At 35.5% G+C, this 22862-nt stretch overlaps 1 protein-coding gene across 1 annotated transcript in view; it reads right to left on the reverse strand.

Moving 5' to 3' along the window:
- Positions 1–316: 316 nt before the first annotated feature.
- The window catches only part of TACR3 (tachykinin receptor 3), a 100906-nt gene continuing 78360 nt past the window's right edge, over positions 317–22862 (reverse strand). Inside the window, exons 4-5 of the mRNA XM_007999433.3 lie at positions 4041–4237; positions 317–2545 (exon numbers count right to left, since the gene is read on the reverse strand). Coding sequence (XP_007997624.2) covers positions 2239–2545; positions 4041–4237 — 504 coding nt within the window. The 3' untranslated portion in view covers positions 317–2238. The remainder of the gene's footprint in view (positions 2546–4040; positions 4238–22862) is intronic.

A 22862-nucleotide genomic window follows, 5' to 3' on the forward strand; every position in this document is an offset into this window, starting at 1 on the left:
GCAATAAATATGTTCACAGAAGCCAAACCAAACCAACAGTCCAACTGACGAGGCCAATATTTTTCCTTAGAAATAAATGTCTTAGAAAATTCTACTGAATTTCTCTAATATGTGAGGGCCAAGAGTTACAGTTTTCAAATGTATGATACTTGGGTAGTGGCTGATGACATTAAATTTGAGGGCTAAACTTTACATTCTTATTTTACAGCTGAATATGGTTCCATATGTCTAAAACACTAATTAATGTTAGTACCATGCCATTCACAAATTTAAGAAAATGATAACTGTTTTTACATGTTAGGCTTTTTCTTGACACTTTTACATTGTATGGTAAACATTCATATATTTTAAGAATGAACATTCAAAAACATTACAGTCAAACAATTAGATACTATATAATAATAAATTTGCTTATTTAAAACATGCACACAAGCTTCACAGACTTTATTGAGCATATGGGAATGCTGTAATGACCACTTATTATTTCAGTATTCGATTTTAATTCTTTGAAGTTGTTGCATTCATTAAATGATTGAATGTGTAGGCACATTTGTGTGTGTGTGTGTCTCTTTGTTTATTGGTATCATCAGAAGAAATTCAGCTGGAACACATATGTTTAGCTTGGTTAGACTTTGAACACTTTGTAACAATTGGACATTTCTGGTTTTGGTTTCAAAATAGGGAAGAGGTTTGAGAAATAGACCATGATTTGCCGTTGAATATTTGCTTTTATTCTGTTCTTCAAAAATATTTTGTTTTAATATTGGTGGAGGCACAACAATAAAGTGTTAGAGAGTATTATTTTAGACAAATATCTGTAAAAATCAAACTGAATAGTTTAAAGGAGAAGTTTGTACTACACATTCACATTCTCAAAAAGTTTCTGCTTTCTTGAGCAGGATTGACGGTATCCCTAATTCAAGGAAAGATGATCTATAAGCACTGAGGTCTGGATGTTACTTTTTACACTTAAAAGTATTTCTTATTATATTATGAGTCTTAGAAATGTGCTAGTATATATCTTCTTGTAGTAAAATTGATACTTTCTTAGGACTATTATCTCATTTCTTTCTGATAAACTTCTGAATAATCTAAGGAAATGAAAGAAAAGGTCTCTCTGTGGAAGGAGGTGTGTTAGACTCACCCTCTTGCTCAGCTGGTATTAGTTCACATATATCCGAACTATTGTGCAGGTTTGTTTTCCAAGAGGTAACTCACCTTTCCACACCTTGCCTGGTTTGCTCATATGTACCATATATTGGTATTTTTCAACCATATTTTCTTTTGTCACACTTATGACTTTTTTTTCCCTAAGGAGTTGCCTTTGAAGATATTTTCTGATAATTTCTCCTAGTCCTTATTCTATTTCCAGTGAGGGGAGAGGAAGAGAACACAAATAGTATTCTTCCCCTATTTATTGGAATGTACCTTTACTGTTTTACAATCTAGTTATTTAAAAAATCTGTGAAAAATAAAAAGAATGATAGGAATTTTCTTTATATTTTTTAAAGTCCTAACTTTGACTACTTTTTAGCTTGGCATTCAAAAATAAGTAATGGTCAAAAAGTATATAATTTTTAAAAATTTCACTCTCTCACAAAAAAAAAATCAAGAGAATGAAATATACATTTGCCTAATGATTTAACTAGATTTCCTTTTCAGTTAAATGCCATGGAAGAAATCTTTAAATCTTTAAACCTTTACATTCTACAAAATGAGTTTTCTTGAGCAAAGATTTTCAGTTCCTTTTTCTTGAGGTTAATTTTCTGTTACTCTAGTGGGAAAATGAATCATTTAACTTTTTTTCCCATTTTATTTCTCTAGGCAAAAAAAGTCCATTTTATATAGATTTTGTTTCCCTTCGCTTATGATATTATGTTTTAAAGATTCTTTAATCTCTTGGAAAAACTATATATCATTTTAATGTCACAAATGTATATTGCAATTTGTAAATGAGATAGTATTTTTCTGACATATTTTTGTTTGTTGCATATAACAATTTAGAGTTTTCAAAGAATAAATTTAAAGCCCATTTTATTTTGGGTGGAGGCTAACATTTTATTAGTGTCTTTGTCACATTTATATGCTACCTTTCTCAATTTGACCATATCTGCCTAAAAATTGCTTTCTGTTTCTAGAGAGTATATAGGACAGGACTGATAAATAGGAGAATGGGGGCCTAGACTGGCACCATGATGGACTCACACTAATCTTTTACCTCAGGAAATGAAATTAAGGCTATTCATCCACAGAGGTATAGGGTGAGCTTATGAAACTTGAAGTGGTGGAGGCAGATTTGGAATTCCTGCGGGAGCAGCCATTGAAACTTGGGTCTCTTGGCGTTGCTCTTTTCTTCCGACTGGACCTGGCGGTATCTGCATCGCTGGGGTCAAACACGACTGTCATGGACTCCATCCTGGTCACGGTGTACATACTGCTTTGCCGGGTTGGATGAAACCTGGTGGTCTTGAGCTCTAGCTCATCATAGCTGGAAACTTTGATGAAAGGACACCAGCGAAATGCTCTCTTGAAGCCAGCTCGAAATCTGAGGAAAAGCAGGCCACGGAAAGAAAAAGTTGTTTTTTTTCAAGCAGATATGTCTTTCAGCTGCCACAGAAAATTCTACTTAAGGTAGTTATAACAACTCAGTTTTTGAGTTTGGTTTTTAGCCAAACTTAGAATTTGTGTCACAGTATTGTTGTTAGTCTTTTAGTTCTTGTTTGAATTGAATTGAATGGAAATTAATTTCCCATTAATGAGAAGCATTGATTCCCAGCAATGAAAAGCATCTCATTCCCACCAGTGAGAAGTCATCAATAGCAAACACATAGCATCAGGTAACCAATTTAGTAAAGAAACAGCATATTTTTCTAAAATAATTTTATACATTTACATAAATATAATTGAATTAGGCTGGCTAATTAAGGCACTTAAAAATAATATATTTCAAAATAGCTCCTTTCAGAAATGATTACACATTTATAAAGTCTCATTTAATGTTAGAATTAATTGCTAATCTTGATGGTTTTTATCTAATCATGTATGAAAGTACAAAATCCTTATCTTTGTAAACCTTTAAATGAAGTTGATTAAAAGTGGATGTAATGCTGTGGGGTGGCGGGAATTGAGATATGGCTTATGCAATTAGTGAAAAAAAAGGCAAGAATTAATTAAGTATTTAACAAACTTAAGGCACAGTGTGGTAGAGCCCCAACTGGGGGGAGAGAGCTTAGGATTTAATTCATGCAGTTACTTACATAAAGTCCCAATTCTACTTGCAAAAAAACCACATTAACTTATTGCAGGACTTACCCACCCTATGAAATTCAACCCTACCCCTTCATGTGCTGACCAATAAAACCAAGGTGGTTATATCTGGAAAGCAGATTTTATCATTTTTTTCTAGTTTTACATTTGACTATAAATATTCTCACTTTTCATTTTTTAACTTTATAAACATCTTTCCCTTGAGCACCGTGATTTCTTCACAAGCCATCTCCGTGGAGGCTGCATGCTCTCTTACTCACCCCACCTCACCATGCAGGAAGGATTGGAGCTCCCCTTGTTTTTACAAAACCTTCTACTTCAAAGTTTATTTATTTACAACATATCCTTTATAACAAAGTCTGCTCACATATGCCATCATCTCTCCATCTTATAGAAATTATTCAAGAATTTCTAGGAAGTATCTTTATTTCTTTGAAGATCTGAGCATATTTTCAATTCTCCTTCAATCATCAGGGTACTTCTTTTTCTTTGGCAGGTAAAATTCTGCGCTTTTGGAGGAAGAAGTTGGCCCATAGAAGAATCATCCAGTTAGAACCCCAAGAACATTGTTTGGGGCATCTAATTATTAATGAGGGATGTTTTATAAAGTGTATATGGGGGTCTTAAAAGATAAAGCCTGTGCCTCTCTCAGAGAATTCTTAAATTTTCCCTTCCTTCTGCATTTTGAATTTGCACCGAGAAAATGGAACAACATTGTATGCTTCCAGCGAAGGCGGGTGTGACAAGCAACTTGCATTTCGTTTTGTTTTTACCTTTTATTCAGACAGCAGTAGATGATGGGATTGTACATGGTTGAGCTCATTGCCAGCCAAAAGCTAGCCAGGTAGACCTGCTGGATGTATTTCCATCTATTTAGTTGTTGATAGATTGCAGTGAGAATGAAGTAAATATGATAGGGCAGCCAGCAGATAGCAAATGTCATGACAACAATAATCATCATTTTGACAACCTATAAAGAAAAAAAGTCATTTTTGACAAACATAATACTCATTGAATATAATAGTTCCAACAGCTTATTGCAAATCATGCTTATTGCAAATCATCCAACACATCATGCCTAGGGAATAGTCAATATATTAAAAAATGATGAAGCAATATAGGCACAGTTGCCTAAGGTAAGTCTCAAGAAAGTATGCTATGTCACTATTCATTTCTACCTATCTAAGTGAATGGGTAGTGCTAACTCAAACACAGACAAATATATTTTGATTGGCTTGAAGAAAATAAGTGTTTACAAAAACCCAGAAAGCCTGGAACAGAGAGAGATAGGAACTAGGATGTGGCTGTGTAGCCTGCATTGTACAATAGTGGAGACATTATCTCCGGGAAATCAACTAAGTCACTATGGAGGTTTATTAGGCTGCTAGGGCTGGGCTTGTTCAAGTCAGTACTCTTTTATAGCCTGACTATAGCTTAAGACTATTCAGATTTCTTTAATAGACTGCTCACTATGCAACTTTATGAATATTAATTTGGTTTCTCTTATAATCTGATATTGGGGAAGATTTCCCCAAATAGTGATTATATGTAAATATTCACATTAGTGTGAGGAAAATACTAACTTCAGATTTGCAAATAAGTTATTGGTTTATGCAACTGTTTTATGCATTAGCTTTTATGACTTTGGTAAGCATAGGCCATTTCCTTTGATTGTATACTTGTGAATGATAATACCCTGGACAGCTCTAATCAAACTAGAATGTCAGCTATTATTTCTCTTCCACTAGGCCTAAAATTCCTGAAGACAGAATGTCTTAACTATCTTTTTACTCCCAGCATCTACCACAGTCCTTGGTATATAGCTGAGACAAATAGATATAGAACGAATGAATAATAAATAGCAATGTATAGTTTGTAGCAGGAGGTTGAAATGAAGGATGTTTTGTGTGTCTCTAAATAAAATAAAATCTATTCCATTGTCTGTGTTTATAAGAAAGGTAGAATCAAAGATATTAAACACTGAGCAGCTTGGCTTTTCATTGAAAATAATATTCTATGAGTATCTCATTTGATATTTCTCAGAATCAATCTATCTGCTAAATACGTTCATGTCTCTTTTGGGAATTTGGAAATAGTAAAAAGTTTAAAATAAGATACTTTAAGCTAAATAATTTTGAAGCTTACCTGCAGTCAGATTAAAACAAATCAGGGAAAGCTCTGATGTAAAGGGCCTATGAGGCACCTCAGAACTAGGAAGATACAGTATTTATAAAATGGACTTGTCATTTGACTGCAAATTAGGGATTCAGATGAAGGTTGGCAAGGTTCAGTCAGGAGAGACATGATTTTAGAAACAGACAAAGCATGAAATGGATCAATGTAGAAGGTAACTCTTCCCTAAGGGCCAAACCACTGTACCATCCAGGTGACCAGCACTGAGCAGATGGAAATTGGCCATCAGAGATGAAAATCCAGGTCACCAGTTCACGAAATGTCATCACTGGCCACACCATATAACATCTTTTGATTTTCCCAGTGTTCTTCAAAGCACATTGTTTTCTTCTGAGGAACTGCTTTTGTATTTCTGCATTTTATTTCTCAAATTTCCTATTCATAATTCATATATTTGTGAAAAACAAGTGATATAATTTAATTTACATTTATGCAATATTTTACATATTTAATTAATTATCTTTCAATTGCACATTAGCAAATTGAGGCAAAAACCCAAAGCTCTGACTACTGTGATTCGTGTAACTAAGAAAGAGCTTTCTTTTCTTTTTACCCTCTATTTACAGATAAAAACATCTGTCGAATATCTGGAGTCTAGAAAATAACATCGAGAAAAATAGTGGTTGAGGACCAATTCTTTATCCAGAAGTTTACAATATAATGAAAAAAAAAGAAAATGTACAATTTTAATAAAAATGCATGCATTGAAATGTTGAGTATGAACATGTGCAGATAAAATTTAAAATAATATTTATGAGAATCTACTAGCTTATTGTAACAAAGACTGACTCAATACATGCCTACTAACTGTAGGTTCAGAGGATATTAGACTAAATGAAATGGGTCTATTGATGTTTTCATTGTTGAATTTGTGAGCATTCTACTATTCCTTGAACGGGTAGTTAAGCTCCAGCCATAGATTATTTTCCCTGGCTCCTCTCTCTACCTAGAACACTCTTCTAACCATGATTCCCAGGGTTTAAGTACCTCACCTCCTTCAAGTCATTGCACAATTGTCACTTTTTCTTTGAGTGCTATTCTGACCAACTGATTTAAAATCGCAATCTGCCCTTTCAGCCCTCCCAGAACCTCTTAACTTGCTCTTTCTCTTCAGTTTGTTATGTTTTTTCTTTATTTTGTGTCTCCTGATGCTGGGCTGTAAAAGAGCAAGGATTTTCTGTTTGTTTTGTTCATTTGTATTTCAGGCACCTAGACTGGACTTCATACATAAAGGGTACTCAGAAATTTTTTAAATGAACAAGTGAAAGTGACTATAAAACAAAAGAAACTGAAAGACACAGACAGTTAAGTAATGTCTAAGATTTTACTCAGTCATCAATTACTAGTATCATTTGTTTTTCATTTAAGATGACCATGAGTATGTAAAATGAGCATGGAATTTACTGCTATTTCTGCTTTCAAGGCAAACAAATTTAAAAAGAGAATGAGTCCAAAAATAATATAACTTTTTCTTTTTTTTTTTTTTTTTTGAGATGGAGTTACTCTGTCACCCAGGATGGAGTGCAGTGGCGCAATCTTGGCTCACTGCAACCTCTGCCTTCCGGGGTCAAGTAATTCTTCTGCCTCAGCCTCCCTAGTAGCTGGGATTACAGGAGTGCGCAACCACGCCTGGCTAATTTTTGTATTTTTAGTAGAGAAGGGGTGTCACCATAGTGGCCAGGCTGGTCTCAAACTCCTGACCTTGTGATCCACCCACCTCGGCTTCCCAAAGTTCTGGGATTACAGGTGTGAGCCACCACACCCGGCCTAATATAATTATTTTTATGGGGCACATGAAAGCATTAGATTTCACTCTAAGCAAATGTTAAGAGCAAGTAAAATATCTTTGAGAATGTTAACATAAATTATATTTGAATCATTTTATATAGACTGACTACAAACTCCCTATGCACAAAATTGTTTTCTGACAATTGCTGAAAACCTGCTAAGGCTATCAGAGTCTTTTTAGATAAATTTCCATTTTCAAAGTGCAAAAAATTAGAAAAACATGCAAAAATTAAAATGCGTGTGGAAAATGGAACAGAGACTTCAGATAGCTTCTAACTCACATACAGAGGGTCTTTAGGACTTGTTGTGAAAGATTTATAAACATTTTTAAAATTTTAAGAAAAGTTTAAAATACCCTACAGCATTTTTTAAAAGTGAAACAGCGGCTATAATATATTTTCTGTACTTATTTCCATATAATACTGTTACCTTGGCTCTCTGCTTACAAAATCTTGTAGTGTTATTTCAGATGATGAACTCTCTGGACCCTAGTTTTGAGGTGAATGCAAACGTAGGCTCTTGGGTGGGAGAAATTGTCTGCTTTGTGAAATGCTGAAATCACAAAATTGAAATCACCCTCCTGATAAAACGCCAAGGAAAAGAACTCTTTGAAGCATGAAGCTTGAGCAATGATAGATGTGCAGGTACTATGAGCAATTACCACTGTATTGCATGGCTGAACAATGGTAACAGGGCAGACAGGCTATGAACTGTTAAAGAGAAAAAAGAATCAGGTGGTGAACTTTCAGAATCTTGAGATTTTTAGGCAAGATCAAGATGACAATCTGGGATAGAGAAGGTTCAAATCTCTCATCATGTCTTAATAATGTTATTAAGTGGGTAGCCACCCATTATCCTTGGAAACTTGCAAGCAGGATGAAGGAGGAAAGTGGGGACATGTAATGTAGCCCTTACAAAGTTATAGTGCCTATTTTTAGCAGTTAAGAATCTAACTACATAGGCAGGATGGAATTGCATGTCCTCATATATTAGTGAGAATAAACTTTGGATACCTCTCCTTCATGTATCAAAGGGGAAAGATCTTAGATTTTTGTATACTGTACAGATTAGACTGAAATGCCTACAGCTGTTCTTATCTATCACATTAAATTAGTGTAGGAAGGATGATTTTGAGGTTTGGGTTGTAAAAGCAAAAATTAGTTTAGGAAATTAACTAAAATGCTGACAACTATTTAGAAAACTCTAGGGGTCATATTCTTTGGTACAGGATTGATTCTTTCTAAATGCTTAGAATAAAAATAGCTTGGTGTGACAAAAAACAAAACAAAACAAAACTTCTTGTTTTGATTAGAATCTCCTTAGAGCATATGTTTTGAAGAATCATCCCATGGACCACACCCTACCACTTGTTCATATCTGTCCTCTGCACAAGTGTTCTCAAATGGATCATTATTTTCCTTTAAGTAAAAATTTCAGGCCATTTTTTTTCTAATCACAAATCAGCAGACTAAAATAATATACTAAAGGGTAAGATGTTTTAAAAATTAATAAAAAGCATCAAAATTGAAAGTATTACTTCATAGGCTATTTAGGTTTGGCTTTTGGTGCTTCACTTTCAAAGACAAAAGAATTTCAGTATCACATGATATTTTGCAGAGTGCAGGATGGCTCGGAAGATAAATTTGGCCAGTAATTTCAGGACTGGGTGAGAATATAGGCATTTTATGTGTCATCTAAGAAATTGGGCACTGTTGCCAAATCCAACTAACATGCACATTCAGTTAACATTAGTCTAGAGCAATGCCTATAAGAAATTATGTCAAGCCCAAGCAAATGAAAAAACTTGTATGCATGTATATGCAATTATGGAAAATATGTGTGTGTGTGTGTGTGTGTGTTGTATTGTGTTGCGTTGTGCTTGCACTCTATTTCTTTATATTTCATTGGTCATGTTTCCTTTTTAAAGTAATTTTATGTTTTCATTGTAAACTTGATCTTTGAGAGCACTATAAGATTTCAGGCCTATAGTGGTGTGAAACCAAAGGAAAAGATGCAACCACAAAAAGGAAGACAAGATTGATGGCATTAAAAAAGTAAGTACATTAAATCAGAAAAAATAAAGATGTATTTTATGGCATCATGGTTAGAGATAAAAACTTATAGAGGCTTTTAATGGCCCGAATTGTGGCCCCCACAAAATTCATAAGTCAATGTTCTAATTCTCAGTACCTCTGAGATAGTGTCTTTAAAAAGGAAATTCAGTTAAAATTAGGTCATTAGGGTGAACCCTAATTTGATATGACTGGTGTCCTTCTAAGAAGAAGAGATCAGGAAATAGACACAGAAAGGGAAGATCATGTAAAGAGAGGGAGAAAGACAGGCATCTGTATGCTAAGGAGAGATGTCTTTGAAGAAACAAACCCCACTGTCACTTTGATCTTGGACTTCTACCTTCCAGAATTGTGAGAAAGTAAACTTCTGTTCTTAAAGCCATCCAGTTTGTGGTATTTTCTTATGGAAGTCCTGGAAAACTAATACAAAATTTGGTAATGAGAGGCGAGGTGCTGCTCTAACAAATGCCTAAACATGGGAAAGAGGCTCTGAGACTGGGTAACTGATACAGGCTGGAAAAATTCTGAGATGTAAGGAAAAGCCTAGATTGCTTTGAAGAGAACGCTGGTAGAAAGATGAACACTAAAGGCAATTCTAATGAGGTTTCAGAAGAAAAAGATGAGAGCAATAGAGAAAGATTTTTATAGTCTCAGAGATATACAGATATCATCATGAATAGAATGTTGACAGAAATATGAACATTAAAGGTGCTTCTTGTGAAGTCTCAGATGGAAATGAGAAACATGTTATTGGACCCTGAAAAAAAAAAAGGCAGTTATTGTTATAAAGCAACAAAGAACTTGGCCAAATTGTGCTTTAATATTTTGCAGAAAGTAGAATTTTTAAGAGATGAACTTGGATATTTAGCTGAGAAATTTTCTAAGCAAAGTGTTGGAGGTATGTCCTGGTTTCTACTTGTAGCAAATTGTTAGAGGAAAGAAAGAAGTTGAAAAGACATTTGTAAGCAAAAAGGAACCAGAACTTAAAGATCTGGAAAATTTTCAGCTGATCCACATTGTAAAAAATGAGAAAGCATGTTCTAGAGCAAACACTAAAGGTGTGGGTGGATAAGCATTTGATAAAGAGATTATAGGAATATGACCTATGGATCTAATCAGGTATCTCTGCAGAAGACAGGAAAAATTACGGGGTTATACTAGTAGAAATGCTGCCAGATTTTGACTGAAGGGGACAGATACAGGGTGAAATTAAGGAAGGCAGCCAGACTTCTGTGATTCTATCAGACAGGTCAGTAGAGCTACCCAGCTACAAACATGTATTATCCTTCAAGAAAAAAGGACAATGACCCTAAAGTTGAATCAGAGGTTGGCAGGGCTGCTGCTGCCACCACGGGTCCAGAGCACACAGGCTGTTAGGTAGGGCTGTCTCCTCTTTCAGGTCCAGAGTGGCTGGAGTGCTGCCCAGGACCAAGAGAGTAGGCTATTGTTCTCATGGTCCTGGAGGACATAACATTGAGCCAGTAAAGATTATTCTTTAGCATTAAAATATAATGGAATTTGTCCTGGCAGATTTCAGATTTGCTTGGAATCCATCACCACTTTCCTCTTTCTGGTTTTTCTCTTTTGTAATAGGAAAGTCTATTCTATGACTTTCACACTTTTCCATTTTGGAAGGAAGTAACTTTTCTGGTTTCACAGGTTCACAGCTGGAGATAAATTTTGCTTCAGGATGAATCATACCTTGAGGCTCACCCATATCTCCATTAGATGATAATATAAATAAGACTTGAATTTAGCTTTGATATTGGAATGGGTGAAGACTTTTGGGGCTTTTGGGATGAGGTGAATATATTTTGCACATGAGAAGGACAGAAATGTTAGGGGGTGAGTGGACAGAATGTTGTAGGTTGCATTGCAGCCTCCCCAAATTCCTATGTTGATGTCCCAATTCCCAGTAACTGAGAATGTGACTATATTTTGACACAGGATCTTTGAAGAGGTACTTAAGATGAGGTTATCATGGTGGGCACTAAACCAATATGACAGGTATGTTTAAAAGAAGTGATTAGTACAGACACACAGAAGGAAGAGCAAGGGAAGAAGACATGGGGTTGCAGACATCTGCAAAACAAGGAAAGAGGTCTCAGAACAGGCCAGTTCTGTTGATACCTTGAGCTCACACTTCTAGGCTTTGGAACTGTGAATATGTTTTTGTTGTTTAAGCCACTTAGTCTATGGTATTTTGTTATGGCAACCTGAACAGACATCTCAAATACAATGTTTGAGATGCCGAGGACAGTACACAACAGGGCTTCATTCCAGCAAAGTAGAAAGCATAATACTGTACAGAGTACCAGTAAAAATGAAGATTTCCAGAATGGTTTGGATTGCCTGGAATTGCTTTCAGTAATGTAAGGGATAGATCAAGATTAGTATTTCCTTTATTTGAGCCTTTCTTACATTATATATGGTCTTCCTCACAAGCACTGTTTTTCATGCTAATTCCTTTGCAGCAGAAAAAAATGACAAGCTCACAGAAAGTGTGCTTGCTGAGTGAAGTGATAGATTTGTCTTGGTTTCATACAGTTCAATAATCCAATTGAATCTGTCACTTGGACTTACATTGAAGAGTAGTCCCTTTGATTAAAGCCAAAGCCTTCTCAGTTATCACACTTAGGTATTCACCTCTAAAGGAGCAGAGCTGATTACACTTGTTTATAGAAGAGAACTAAAACAGAAAATAGCCAGAAAATAACTTCTATGCTTTGGAAAAATAATAGGTTATTTGGATACCTGAAATATCGGTTAAAAAAACAGATTTATTTACCAGTATTTCAGGCATTCAAATAATCAAGACCAATTTCAAAAAGAATTTTTTTAAAGAAATTAAATGTGGTTTACCTTAAAGGTATACATCTAGCAAATTAACACAAAAATGTAATAAAAGTATACTATTCATAATGTATAGACAAATATGTAAGAGTACTAATTCATAATGAACTACAATAAAGTAGTAATGTAGTCTTTTAACAGGAATGGAATGTGGAATATTGTACCCTGGATCTTAGCCAAAACATTGAGAAGGGATGAGTCTGAAATTTTTTATTCAATGTCTTCTGCTCTTATACACGGAGGGTGGGCTGGGTTGTTACATTGTAACTTGGCAACAATAGAGACGTTGTTGTCAATGCTCTAGCCTCTGTATTTTAAGTTTCTGTCTTATAAATTCTACAAGGTATAACAATGTTTTCAAATTTTCCCTCCTGTACATTATTTAAAAATTTTTCTCACCCAACTTTTCAAACATCAATTTCTATATCTTTTTCTTTACTACCTTCCTGTCACCAATTTCTGTTGATACTGATTCTATATTACAGAATACAATGTTCAGCACTTTGGAGTTCTACACTCTATGCATTGGCCAGGTGGTTCTAATATCCATTTTGAGAATCATCAAAAGAAAATCACGTGGATAGTTACATTATTCTTTGAGAGAGGTAAAGTCAAAGGCATATTTGAGGGTAAGCACTGATAGATGAGTCAGTGGAGTCATGTCTATCATTGCTTTCAGTAAAAGTCTTGTGATATTTTTATATTCATTTAAAAACTTTAAAATACATGAGCTTATTTAATCTTTAAAACAAACTTTAGACTATATTAATATATTAATACTTTCTCCATTTTACAGATGAGGAACTTAACACTAAGGAGGTGCAGTGATTTCTCAAGATCCCCAAGGCAAGTTCAGTGCTAGGATGAGCAGGTTTCTTAATTTCTGATTAGCTAAAACTCATTTTGTGTCCACTGTGATTCTAAAGACTCTTAGAAATAGTCCCTTCTTCTTTCGTCATTTTATACTTATGGGATGTTTAAGTGAAAGGGCAGTCACAGAATCTTATTTCTCTAAGGAACAGCTCATTTAAGGTTTACGTGGGGAAAAGAAAGAGAGATCAGCCTGTTACTGTGTCTATACAGAAAGAAGTAGACATAAGAGACTCCATTTGGTTCTGTATTTGAGATGCTGTTAATCTGTGACCCTACCCCCAACCTTGTCCTTGCAAGAGACATGTGCTATGGTGACTCAAGGCTTAATGGATTTTGGGCTGTGCAGGATGTGCTTTGTTAAACAAGTGCCTCAAGGCAGCTTGGTGGTTAAAAATCCTGCCCGTCCCTGGGCAATGGAACATCTCGGTGTAAAACTTGATTGTATGCTCTGTTTACTGAGATAGGAGAAAACCGCCTTACGGCATAAGGTGGGACTTGCTGGAGGGACTTGCTGGCGCAATGCTGCTAACAGGTTTATGGAGATGTTTGCATATGCATACCAAGGCACAGCATTTTCCTTTGAACTTATTCATGTCACAGAGGTCTTTATCCATATGTCTTACTGCTAATTTTCTCCCTAAAATGATCCTATTGCCCTGCCATTCCCTTATCTTTAAGATGGTAAAGACAATTATCAATAAATACTAAGGGAACTCAGAGACTGGTGCCGGCGTGGGTCCTCTGTATGCTGAGCGCTGGTCCCCTGGGCCCACTTTTTCTTTCTCTATACTTTGTCTCTGTGTCTCATTTCTTTTCTCAAGTCTCTCGTTCCACCTAACGAGAAACGCCCACAGGTGTGGAGGGGCAGGCCACACCTTCAGTTTTTGTGAGAACAGAGGCTTTCCTACAGCAGGAAAGTGAAAGAGTAAGAAAAGAAGTTGAAATGGTGGAGTGAGCATGGCAGCTTAAGGTTGAAGAGTCACTTATCTAACTACATGAATACCGAGAAATTTATCTGAACTGAAAACTGTGAAATAGGGACATGACACTTTTAATATTTTATGTGTCCATATGGTACAATCAACTTCCACATTCTTCACTTACGTGAAATACATTTAAAGACAAATGGATAATTAGTATAAATCATTGACAACCTCACATATTCATTAGATTATACTAGATTACACCAGAGGACGTGAAAAGAGGGGAGGAAGGGGAGGAGGCAGGAGGGAGAAAATTAACCACAAACACCCCCTGCAAGAAGAAAACTACTTTTTTTCCAGTAAGTAGGTAACGGTGTCACTCCTCCAAGCCTTACAATCTTAATAAAACTGATCTCCCTGCATGCAGTAATAAAGAACAGTCAAACAAAGCCACCCAGAATGAAGCAGGTCTGCTGAAAGGACTATGTTAGTCCCAACTCAGTAGCTAATTAATTTAAGATCCTTTGACATCCATGGAAAGGGAGAAAGTCAAGAGGACTTCTGCCTCAATTACCTTTACTGGAGAAGAGGGTACAAATGAGAAAACAGTTGCAAACTACTGCCAGCCTGCTGGCAACATGTCATTGGGTCACCTCATCCCTCTTATTCCTCTCTGCCCAGGAGTTGCAGGGAGAGATCTTGTATTTTGAAAGTATGACTGGCCTGGTAGAAAAGGCCAGGCTGACACCCTTTGTCAGACCAACAGATATGTTTAATATATGTTGACATAACTCATATTTTTGTAACTCACATCATAACTATTTATTTATTTACTTTTTGAGATGGAGTTTCGCTCTTGTTGCTTAGGCTGGAGTGCAATGGAGCAATCCGGCTCACTGCAACCTCCGCCTCCCGGGTTCAAGTGATTCTCCTGCCTCAGCCTGCTGAGCAGCTGGGATTATAGGCATGCACCACCACACCTGGCTAATTTTGTATTTTTAGTAGAGATGGGGTTTCACCATGTTGGTCAGGCTGGTCTTGAACTCCTGACCTTAGGTGATCTGCCCACCTTGGCCTCCCAAAATGCTAGGATTACAGGCATGAGCCACTGCACCAGCCAACTCATCCTTTTAAAAATTCGGTGGTATTTATGTACTGTAGTATGAAATGTTGAATCTACCGGTGTCTTAAGATTCCTTTGCATTTTTTTTAAAAGAAACCTTAAAAGCGTAAATACTTTATTTGCTCTTTGAGATAGCATAAATCTAGAATATCTGAAATTATACTTTTCTGTACTTACCTAGTAGCAAATTAGATAAATCACTAAGCATAGATATATTCTCTACAATATCTAGAAAACTAAGACAGCATGATGTATAAATAATGTCCTTATTTGTAGTTACAATGAAATAAATCTATATGATTTGAATATACTTATGCCTTTGCCTGGAATGTCCTGTTACCATTTTTTTTTTTTTTTTTTTTGCTTACAAAATACTCTATCCCTTCTTTGGGACGTCAACTCAGGTTCACCTCTCTAAAATTCCTGAGGACAGCAAAGATCACCTGGTGACCGGCCATCAAGCAGACTATGTGGAGGCAAAACTCCATCTGAGGAATTCCTTATTATCTAAAGCTGGCATCTGGTGCAAGGGTTCATTCCCCACAATTTTTAAGTAGCTAGAACTTCCATACATCTCCAGAATGCATGTATGTTTAAACTCACTATGCAACCCTTACTGACATCAAGGCACCAAAATATCTGCAAATGTAAGTAGTTACCATGAACTATGTGACTACTGTGGTCCAAATGACCCGTAAGTTCTCTCTTTTAGGTTCATTAATATTCCTAAGGAAAATCCACCACTGTGTGCTCAGTCCTTTCTTGCTGAAGTGCCCCTCTGCACTCTGCTGCAGCATTATTTTCCATTTAATAAAACTTTCCTTTTCTAACCTAGACAGTTGGTAAATTCTTCTTATTACCTGGGAGCTGACCAATTTCTGTTGCCGGGGCTCTGACATCACAACTGGCACTTCCGTTCATTTCTTCAGACAGGAACTGTTAGATAATAATTCTTTTAATTATATATACTCTAAGTTCTGGGATACATGTGCAGAATGTGCAGGTGTTACATAGTTATACACGTGCCATGGTGGTTTGCTGCACACATCAACCCGTCATCTAGTCCTCCCCTAGCCCCCCACCCACTGACAGGCCCTGGTGTGTGATGTTCCCCTTCCTTTGTCCATGAGTTCTCATTGTTCAACTCCCACTTATGAGTGAGAACATGCGGTGTTTGGTTTTCTGCTCCTTTGTTAGTTTGCTGAGAATGATGGTTTCCAGCTTCATCAGTCTCCCTGTAAACATCGTGAACTCATTCCTTTATATGGCTGCATAGCGTTCCATGGTGTATATGTGCCACATTTTCTTTATGCAGTCTATCGTTGTTGGGCATTTGGGTTGGTTCCAATACTTTGCTATTGTGAACAGTGGTGCAATAAACATACATGTGCATGTCTTTATAGTAGAATGATTTATAATCCTTTGGGTATATACCCAGTAATGAGATTGCTGGGTCAAATGGAATTTCTGGTTCTAGATCTTTGAGGAATTGCCACACTGTCTTCCACAATGGTTGGACTAATTTACACTCCCACCAACAGTGTAAAAGTGTTCCTATTTCTCCACATCTTCTCCAGCATCTGTTGTTTCCTGACTTTTTAATGATCATCGAATTACAAACCACTGCTTAGGGAAATAAGGGAGGACACAAACAGAAAAACATTCCATGCTCATGGATAGGAAGAATCAATATCTTGAAAATGGCCATACTGCCCAAAGTAATTTATAGATTCAATGCTATCCCAATCAAACTACCATTGACTTTCTTCACAGAATTGGAAAAACTACTTTAAATTTTGTATGGAACCAAAAAGGGGCCCATATCTCCAAGACAATCCTAAGGAAAAAGAACAAAGCTGGAGGCGTCAGGCTACCTGACTTCAAACTATACTACAAGGCTATATTAACCAAAACACCATGGTACTGGTACCAAAACAGATATATAAACCAATGCAACAGAACAGAGGCCTCAGAAATAAAACCACACATCTACAACTGTTTGATCTTTGACAAACCTGACAAAACAAGCAATAGGGAAAGGATTCCCTATTTAATAAATGGTGTTGGGAAAACTGGATAGCCATATGCAGAAAACTGAAACTGGATCCCTTCTTTACACCTTATACAAAAATTAATTCAAGATGGATTAAATAATTAAATGTAAGACCTAAAACCATAAAAATCCCAGAAGAAAACCTAGGCAACACCATTCAGGACATAGACATGGGCGAAGACTTCATGATTAAAACACCAAAAGCAAAGGCAACAAAAGCCAAAATGGCAAATGGGATCTAATTAAACTAAAGAGCTTCTGCACAGCAAAAGAAACTATTATCAGAGTGAACAGGCAACTTACAGAATGGGAGAATTTTTTTGCAATCTATCCATCTGACAAAGGGCTAATATCCTGAATCTACAAAGAATTTAAACAAATTTACTAGAAAAAGACAACCCCATCAGTAAGTGGGCAAATAATGTGAACAGACACTTCTCAAAAGAGACATTTATGAGGCCAACAAACATATGAAAAAAAGCTCGTCATCACTGGTCATTAGAGAGATAATAATTCTTAATTAGACTTAGCAAGTTATATCTATCTTTTGTAACACAGATATGTGGTATTGTTAAGCATGTTTCTGTTTCCTTTAGTCCATATCATGGCCTATGCATTATTTATCTTTGTGCCCCCAGAAATTAGCATAGGTCTTGATATTTGAATTTTGAAGGTATCTTTTGACTTTTGAAGGTATCTGATTTTCAGACCCAGTTTATGAACATTTTAATTGCAGGGAGCATTATGTATATATTTTTATCTTACCAGTGTTTAGTGTTATTATGCTCATAATAAAAATTCAAAAATACTCTTTAAAGCAAATAAAACAAAAATACTTTTAAATATTTTACATTTAAATTAAAATAATCTTTATTGCTCTTAGTTTTTGTCTCTAGCAGGATGGATGTTTGGAAACAATAGCTATTTGAGCCATGTGATAATCTTAAGAAAGAGATACAATTGTTTTTGTTTACTTAATCTATTGTATACTTAGATAGTACATATAGAGAATATTGGCTTGAAACATACATTTTGGATGATATTTAATGCCACGGGAATGAATGAAATTACTCAGAGAATAAAGAGTGAGAAGTAGTCTAGATTAAGCCCCAACTAATTCAGACATTTTGAAGTCAGATAGAGACAAAGAGCTGGAAAGGATATGAGGAACAAGCAGTTAAAGATTTAGCAAGAAAACTACTATAACGTGGTCAAAAACATCACTAAAGGGTTTTCCTCTCCTTTAGGAGGGAGGATTGCCAGTCCTGTAGAATGTTGCTCAAAGTTTTAGTAAGATAAGAAATGACAGTTTCCATGGAGACTAGTGTTGAACTGAACCAGAGCACCTCTGGTGGAATTGTAGAGTCAAAATCTAAATGGAAAGGTTTAAAGTGTGAATGAAATATTATTGGATGCGTACCTAAAAGAAAATAAATCATTCTATCAAAATGACACATGCACTCATATCTTCATTATCACCATGCTATTCACAATAGCAAAGGCATGGGATTAACCTAGGTGCCCATCAATGATAGATTGGATCAAGAAAATGTGGTTTATGTATACCATGGGAAACTACATAGCCATAAAAGAATAAAATCATGTCCTTTGCAGCAGCATGGATGCAGCTGGAGGCCACAATCCTAAATGAATTAAAACCAAAATAGAAAACCAGATACCACTCGTTCTCACTTATAAGTAGAAGCTAAACATTGAGCACACATGGACATAAAAATAGGAACAATAGATACTGCAGACTACTACAGGCAGGAGACAGGGGAGCATAGGTGGGAAAACTACCTATTGGGTCCTGTGCTCACTACCTGGGTGATAGAATCCAGACCCCAAATCTCAGCATCACACAAGATACCCATGGAACAAATTTGCACAGGTACCCCGTGAATCTAAAATGAAAGTTGAAATAAAAAAAGAAATAAGGATGTTTTTGTTGATTGTAATGGAAGGACATAGATTGGAAGCTGGGTGGAGGATCAAAAGATAATTTTCTAAAATTAAACATGCTGAAAGGTGTTTGAATACTATTGGAATAAGCCTATAGGTCATCAAGTACAACTGAAGACTTATGCTTTTTAACAGAGTATGAGCAAATGGATTCTGCAAACTTTGGGGAGGTGGACATTTCCTCATTGTAGTAAAAAGATATTATTGTAGAGCGTATATCAAATGGATTTGTAAGTTACCTGGTCAGAAATCTAATTTCATCTATTGTCTCCTAGTTTCTTAATAACTAGTGCTCAGTGTGCCTACGAACAAGATAGCATATAAAACATGCTGAATAAATATTTGTAAAATCAATACATTAATAGAGCCTGAGGCAATGTCATTAGCTAAATAGATGAGGAATTAATTTGATAAAATAATGTATTCCTCCCTAAATCATATATATTTTATATAAAATTGAAAGTGCTCAGAAATTGGGCTGCTTCTCGGGTGGCCAAAAATATGAAGTGTATAATAGGGAACTGCACAGTACAACGAATATCATAGCACAGGCTTCATTGTGCTGTGGAATTATTAGTGATAAGCTACTAATAGAATAAGATAGATATTTGTTGGCCTTATTCACTGCATTCTATTTCAATAGTGACCATAAAATTATTTCCATACACAAATGTTTTTATAGGATGTAATATTGCATCGGTGTAGATTTATTTACACCCTAAAGCAAATATAATTCAAAATATATATTCTAGAAGCTCGTGTTGTCTTCCCTCAATATCAGCAATGCAAAAAAACAAAAGAAAGAAATTGCTTTTTGTTGTAAGAAATAACTCAAAAAGGAGCAACATAAAAGTACATTTGGTCTTTTAATTTTATGTTTTATTTTGTTTATAATTAACAGGTAATGGTTGTACATGTTTGTGGGGTAGTGTGTTTCAATACATATATAATGAAATGATCAAATCAGGTAATTAGAATATTTATCTCAAACATTTGTCATTTCTTTGTAGTGACAACACTCAAAATCCTTTCTTTTAGCTATTTTGAAGTGTACGATACATTATTGTTTACTATAGACAGCCTACTGTGCAATAGCACATGACAACTTATTCTTCTTATCAAACTGTAAATTTGTACCTGGTGACCAGCCCCTCCCCATCCCCTCTCCTGCCACTCTCCCCAGCCCCTGTTAACCACTATTCTACTAGTGATTAGTGAGAAGTAACCACTCACTACTTCTATAAGGTAAACTTTTTAGATTCCACTTTTTATGACTGAAATCTTATGATATTTGTTCCTCTGTGGTTGGCTTAACGTAATGTCCTCTAAGTTCATGCATACTGTTATAAATAATAAAAAATATTTTTTAAACTAGCATTGTATTACGTATATAACCATATTTTCTTTAACCATTGATTCCACTTCTTGGCTATTGTGATTAGTGCTGCAATAAATATAGGAGTGCAGGTATCTCAACATGCTAATTTCATTGCTTTTGAGTATGTACCTTGTAATGGAATTGCCGGATCATGTTGTAGTTCTGTTTTTAGTTTTTTGAGGGACTTCCATGCTATTATCCATAAAGGCTGTACTAGTTTACAGTCTGTCCCACCAATAGTGTATAAGAATTCTTTTTCCTGTGAATCTTTGCTAGCATTTGTTATTTTTTGTCTTTTTGATAATGGCCATTCTAACTGGGATGAGATTATATCTCATTGTAATTCTAATTTGTGTTTCTCAAATAATGAGTGATGTTGAGCATTTTTTTTTTTTCGTATACCTGTTGGTCCTTTGTATGTCTTCTTTTGAGAAATGTCTATTCAGATCCTTTACCCATTTTAAAATTTTATTATTAGTATTATTTTTCTATTGAGTTATTTGAGTTCCTTTATACTCTGGATATTAACTACTTGTCAGAGGCATAGTTTGCAAATATTTTCTCCGATTCTGTAGATTGTCCCTTCACTCCGTTGATTATTTCCTTTGCTGTACAAAAGCTTTTTAGTTTGACATCATCTTATTTGCCTGTTTTTGCTTTTATTTCTCTTGCTTTTGAGGTCTTATTCAAAATATCCTCACCAGATCAATGCCATAAAGCATTTTCCCATATATTTTTCTAGTAGTTTTGTAGTTTTGGGGCCTTACATTCATATCTTTAGTCCATTTTGAGTTAATTTTTGTAAGTGTTGTAAAACAGAGGTCTAGTTTCATTTGTGTTCATATGCATAATCAGTTTTCCTAGCCCCATTTATTAATGAGATTGTACTTTCCCCAGTGTGCATTCTTGGTGCATTTGTTAAAAATCAGTCGGGTGTAAAGTGTGGCTTTATTTCTGGGTTCTCTAATCTGTTCCATTGGTATATGTGTCTGTTTTTATGCTAGTATCATGCGATTTCACTACTTTTGTTTTTAGTATATTTTAAGGTCGGGTAGTATAATGCCTCCAGCTTTGTTCTTTTTGCTTTAGCTATTCAGGGTCTTTCACAGTTTCATGAAAATTTTAGGATTGTTTTTCCTATTTCTGTGAAAATTTTCATTGGTATTTTGATAGGGATTGAATTGAATTTGTAAATTGTTTTGAGTAGTATGGGTATTTTAAATATTACTTCTTTCAATCCAAGAACATGGGATTTTTTCCCACTTATTAGTGTCCTCTTTAATTACTTTTATTAATGTTTCATAGTTTTTATTGTAGAGATTTTCCATCTCCTTGGTTAAGTTTAGTCCTAGTTACTTTATTTTTTTGTAGCTATTGTAAGTGGGATTGATTTCTTAATTTCTTTTTTAGAGAGTTTGCTGTTGGTGATAATTGACAACTAAATAACACCTTAAAGAGCAAAAGTAAGGTACACACAGTTGCCTCCTAAGGCAGAGGGGGAGTAAAATTTGTCGGAGACCTTTTATGTGCAAGGCTCTGTGCCACATGCATTACCTCTTTTGAACTAATGCAATCTGTACATATTGGAGGTGCCAGCTGATTATGTTCCAATTACAGTTAAACTGTCTAATAGACAAGCATTTCCTTTTTTAACACAAATGTGTCATCAAGAAGTAGAGAATGATACTGGAGCAAAAGGCTAATAAAAAAGTTTATTTTTTCACCCCTCTAAAAGCTACATTCTTCTTGTGAACATCCACACCTCAGTAAGTGGCATAATCATCTATCTGACTGCCAGAGACAGACACTTACAAGTCATGGTTGTTTCTTTGCTTTTCCTCATTCTCACTGCCCCATTCAATCACTTGGCAAATCCTATTGACCAAGACGTCAAAATAAGTCTCATGTCTTTTAGTATCTTGTCATCTCTCCTACTATAGCCTCTGAGAAAGCATTGTTGTCCCTCTCCTAAACAAATGCGATAATCATCTAATTGGTCTTTGCCTCCAAATAGCAGATAAAGTAACTTTTTAAAAAACATAAAATAGATTACCCTCTACTTAAAGTAATTTTCTTATTGTATCTGAAAAAAACCTGAACATTCAAAGCTTCTGTTATATTTTGCTGCCGTGTTCTCCAGTCTTACCCATTACATACTCCCATTGGTTCTTTATGTCCCAGCATCCTGACTTTTTTCTGATCCTTTAAAACATCAATCATTTTCCTACTTCAGGCATTGTTTATGTTGTTTTTCTTGCCTGGAGTGCTCTTCTCCTAATTCTTTGTGTGCTTTATTTGTTCTCATTGATAAGAACTCTGCTAGAATATCACTCCAACAGTCATCTCCTACCACCCTAGTTGAAGACAACTCCGATTG

This window comes from Chlorocebus sabaeus, chromosome 7 (genome assembly GCF_047675955.1).
Source record: "Chlorocebus sabaeus isolate Y175 chromosome 7, mChlSab1.0.hap1, whole genome shotgun sequence".
Classification (NCBI taxonomy): Eukaryota; Metazoa; Chordata; class Mammalia; order Primates; family Cercopithecidae; genus Chlorocebus; species Chlorocebus sabaeus.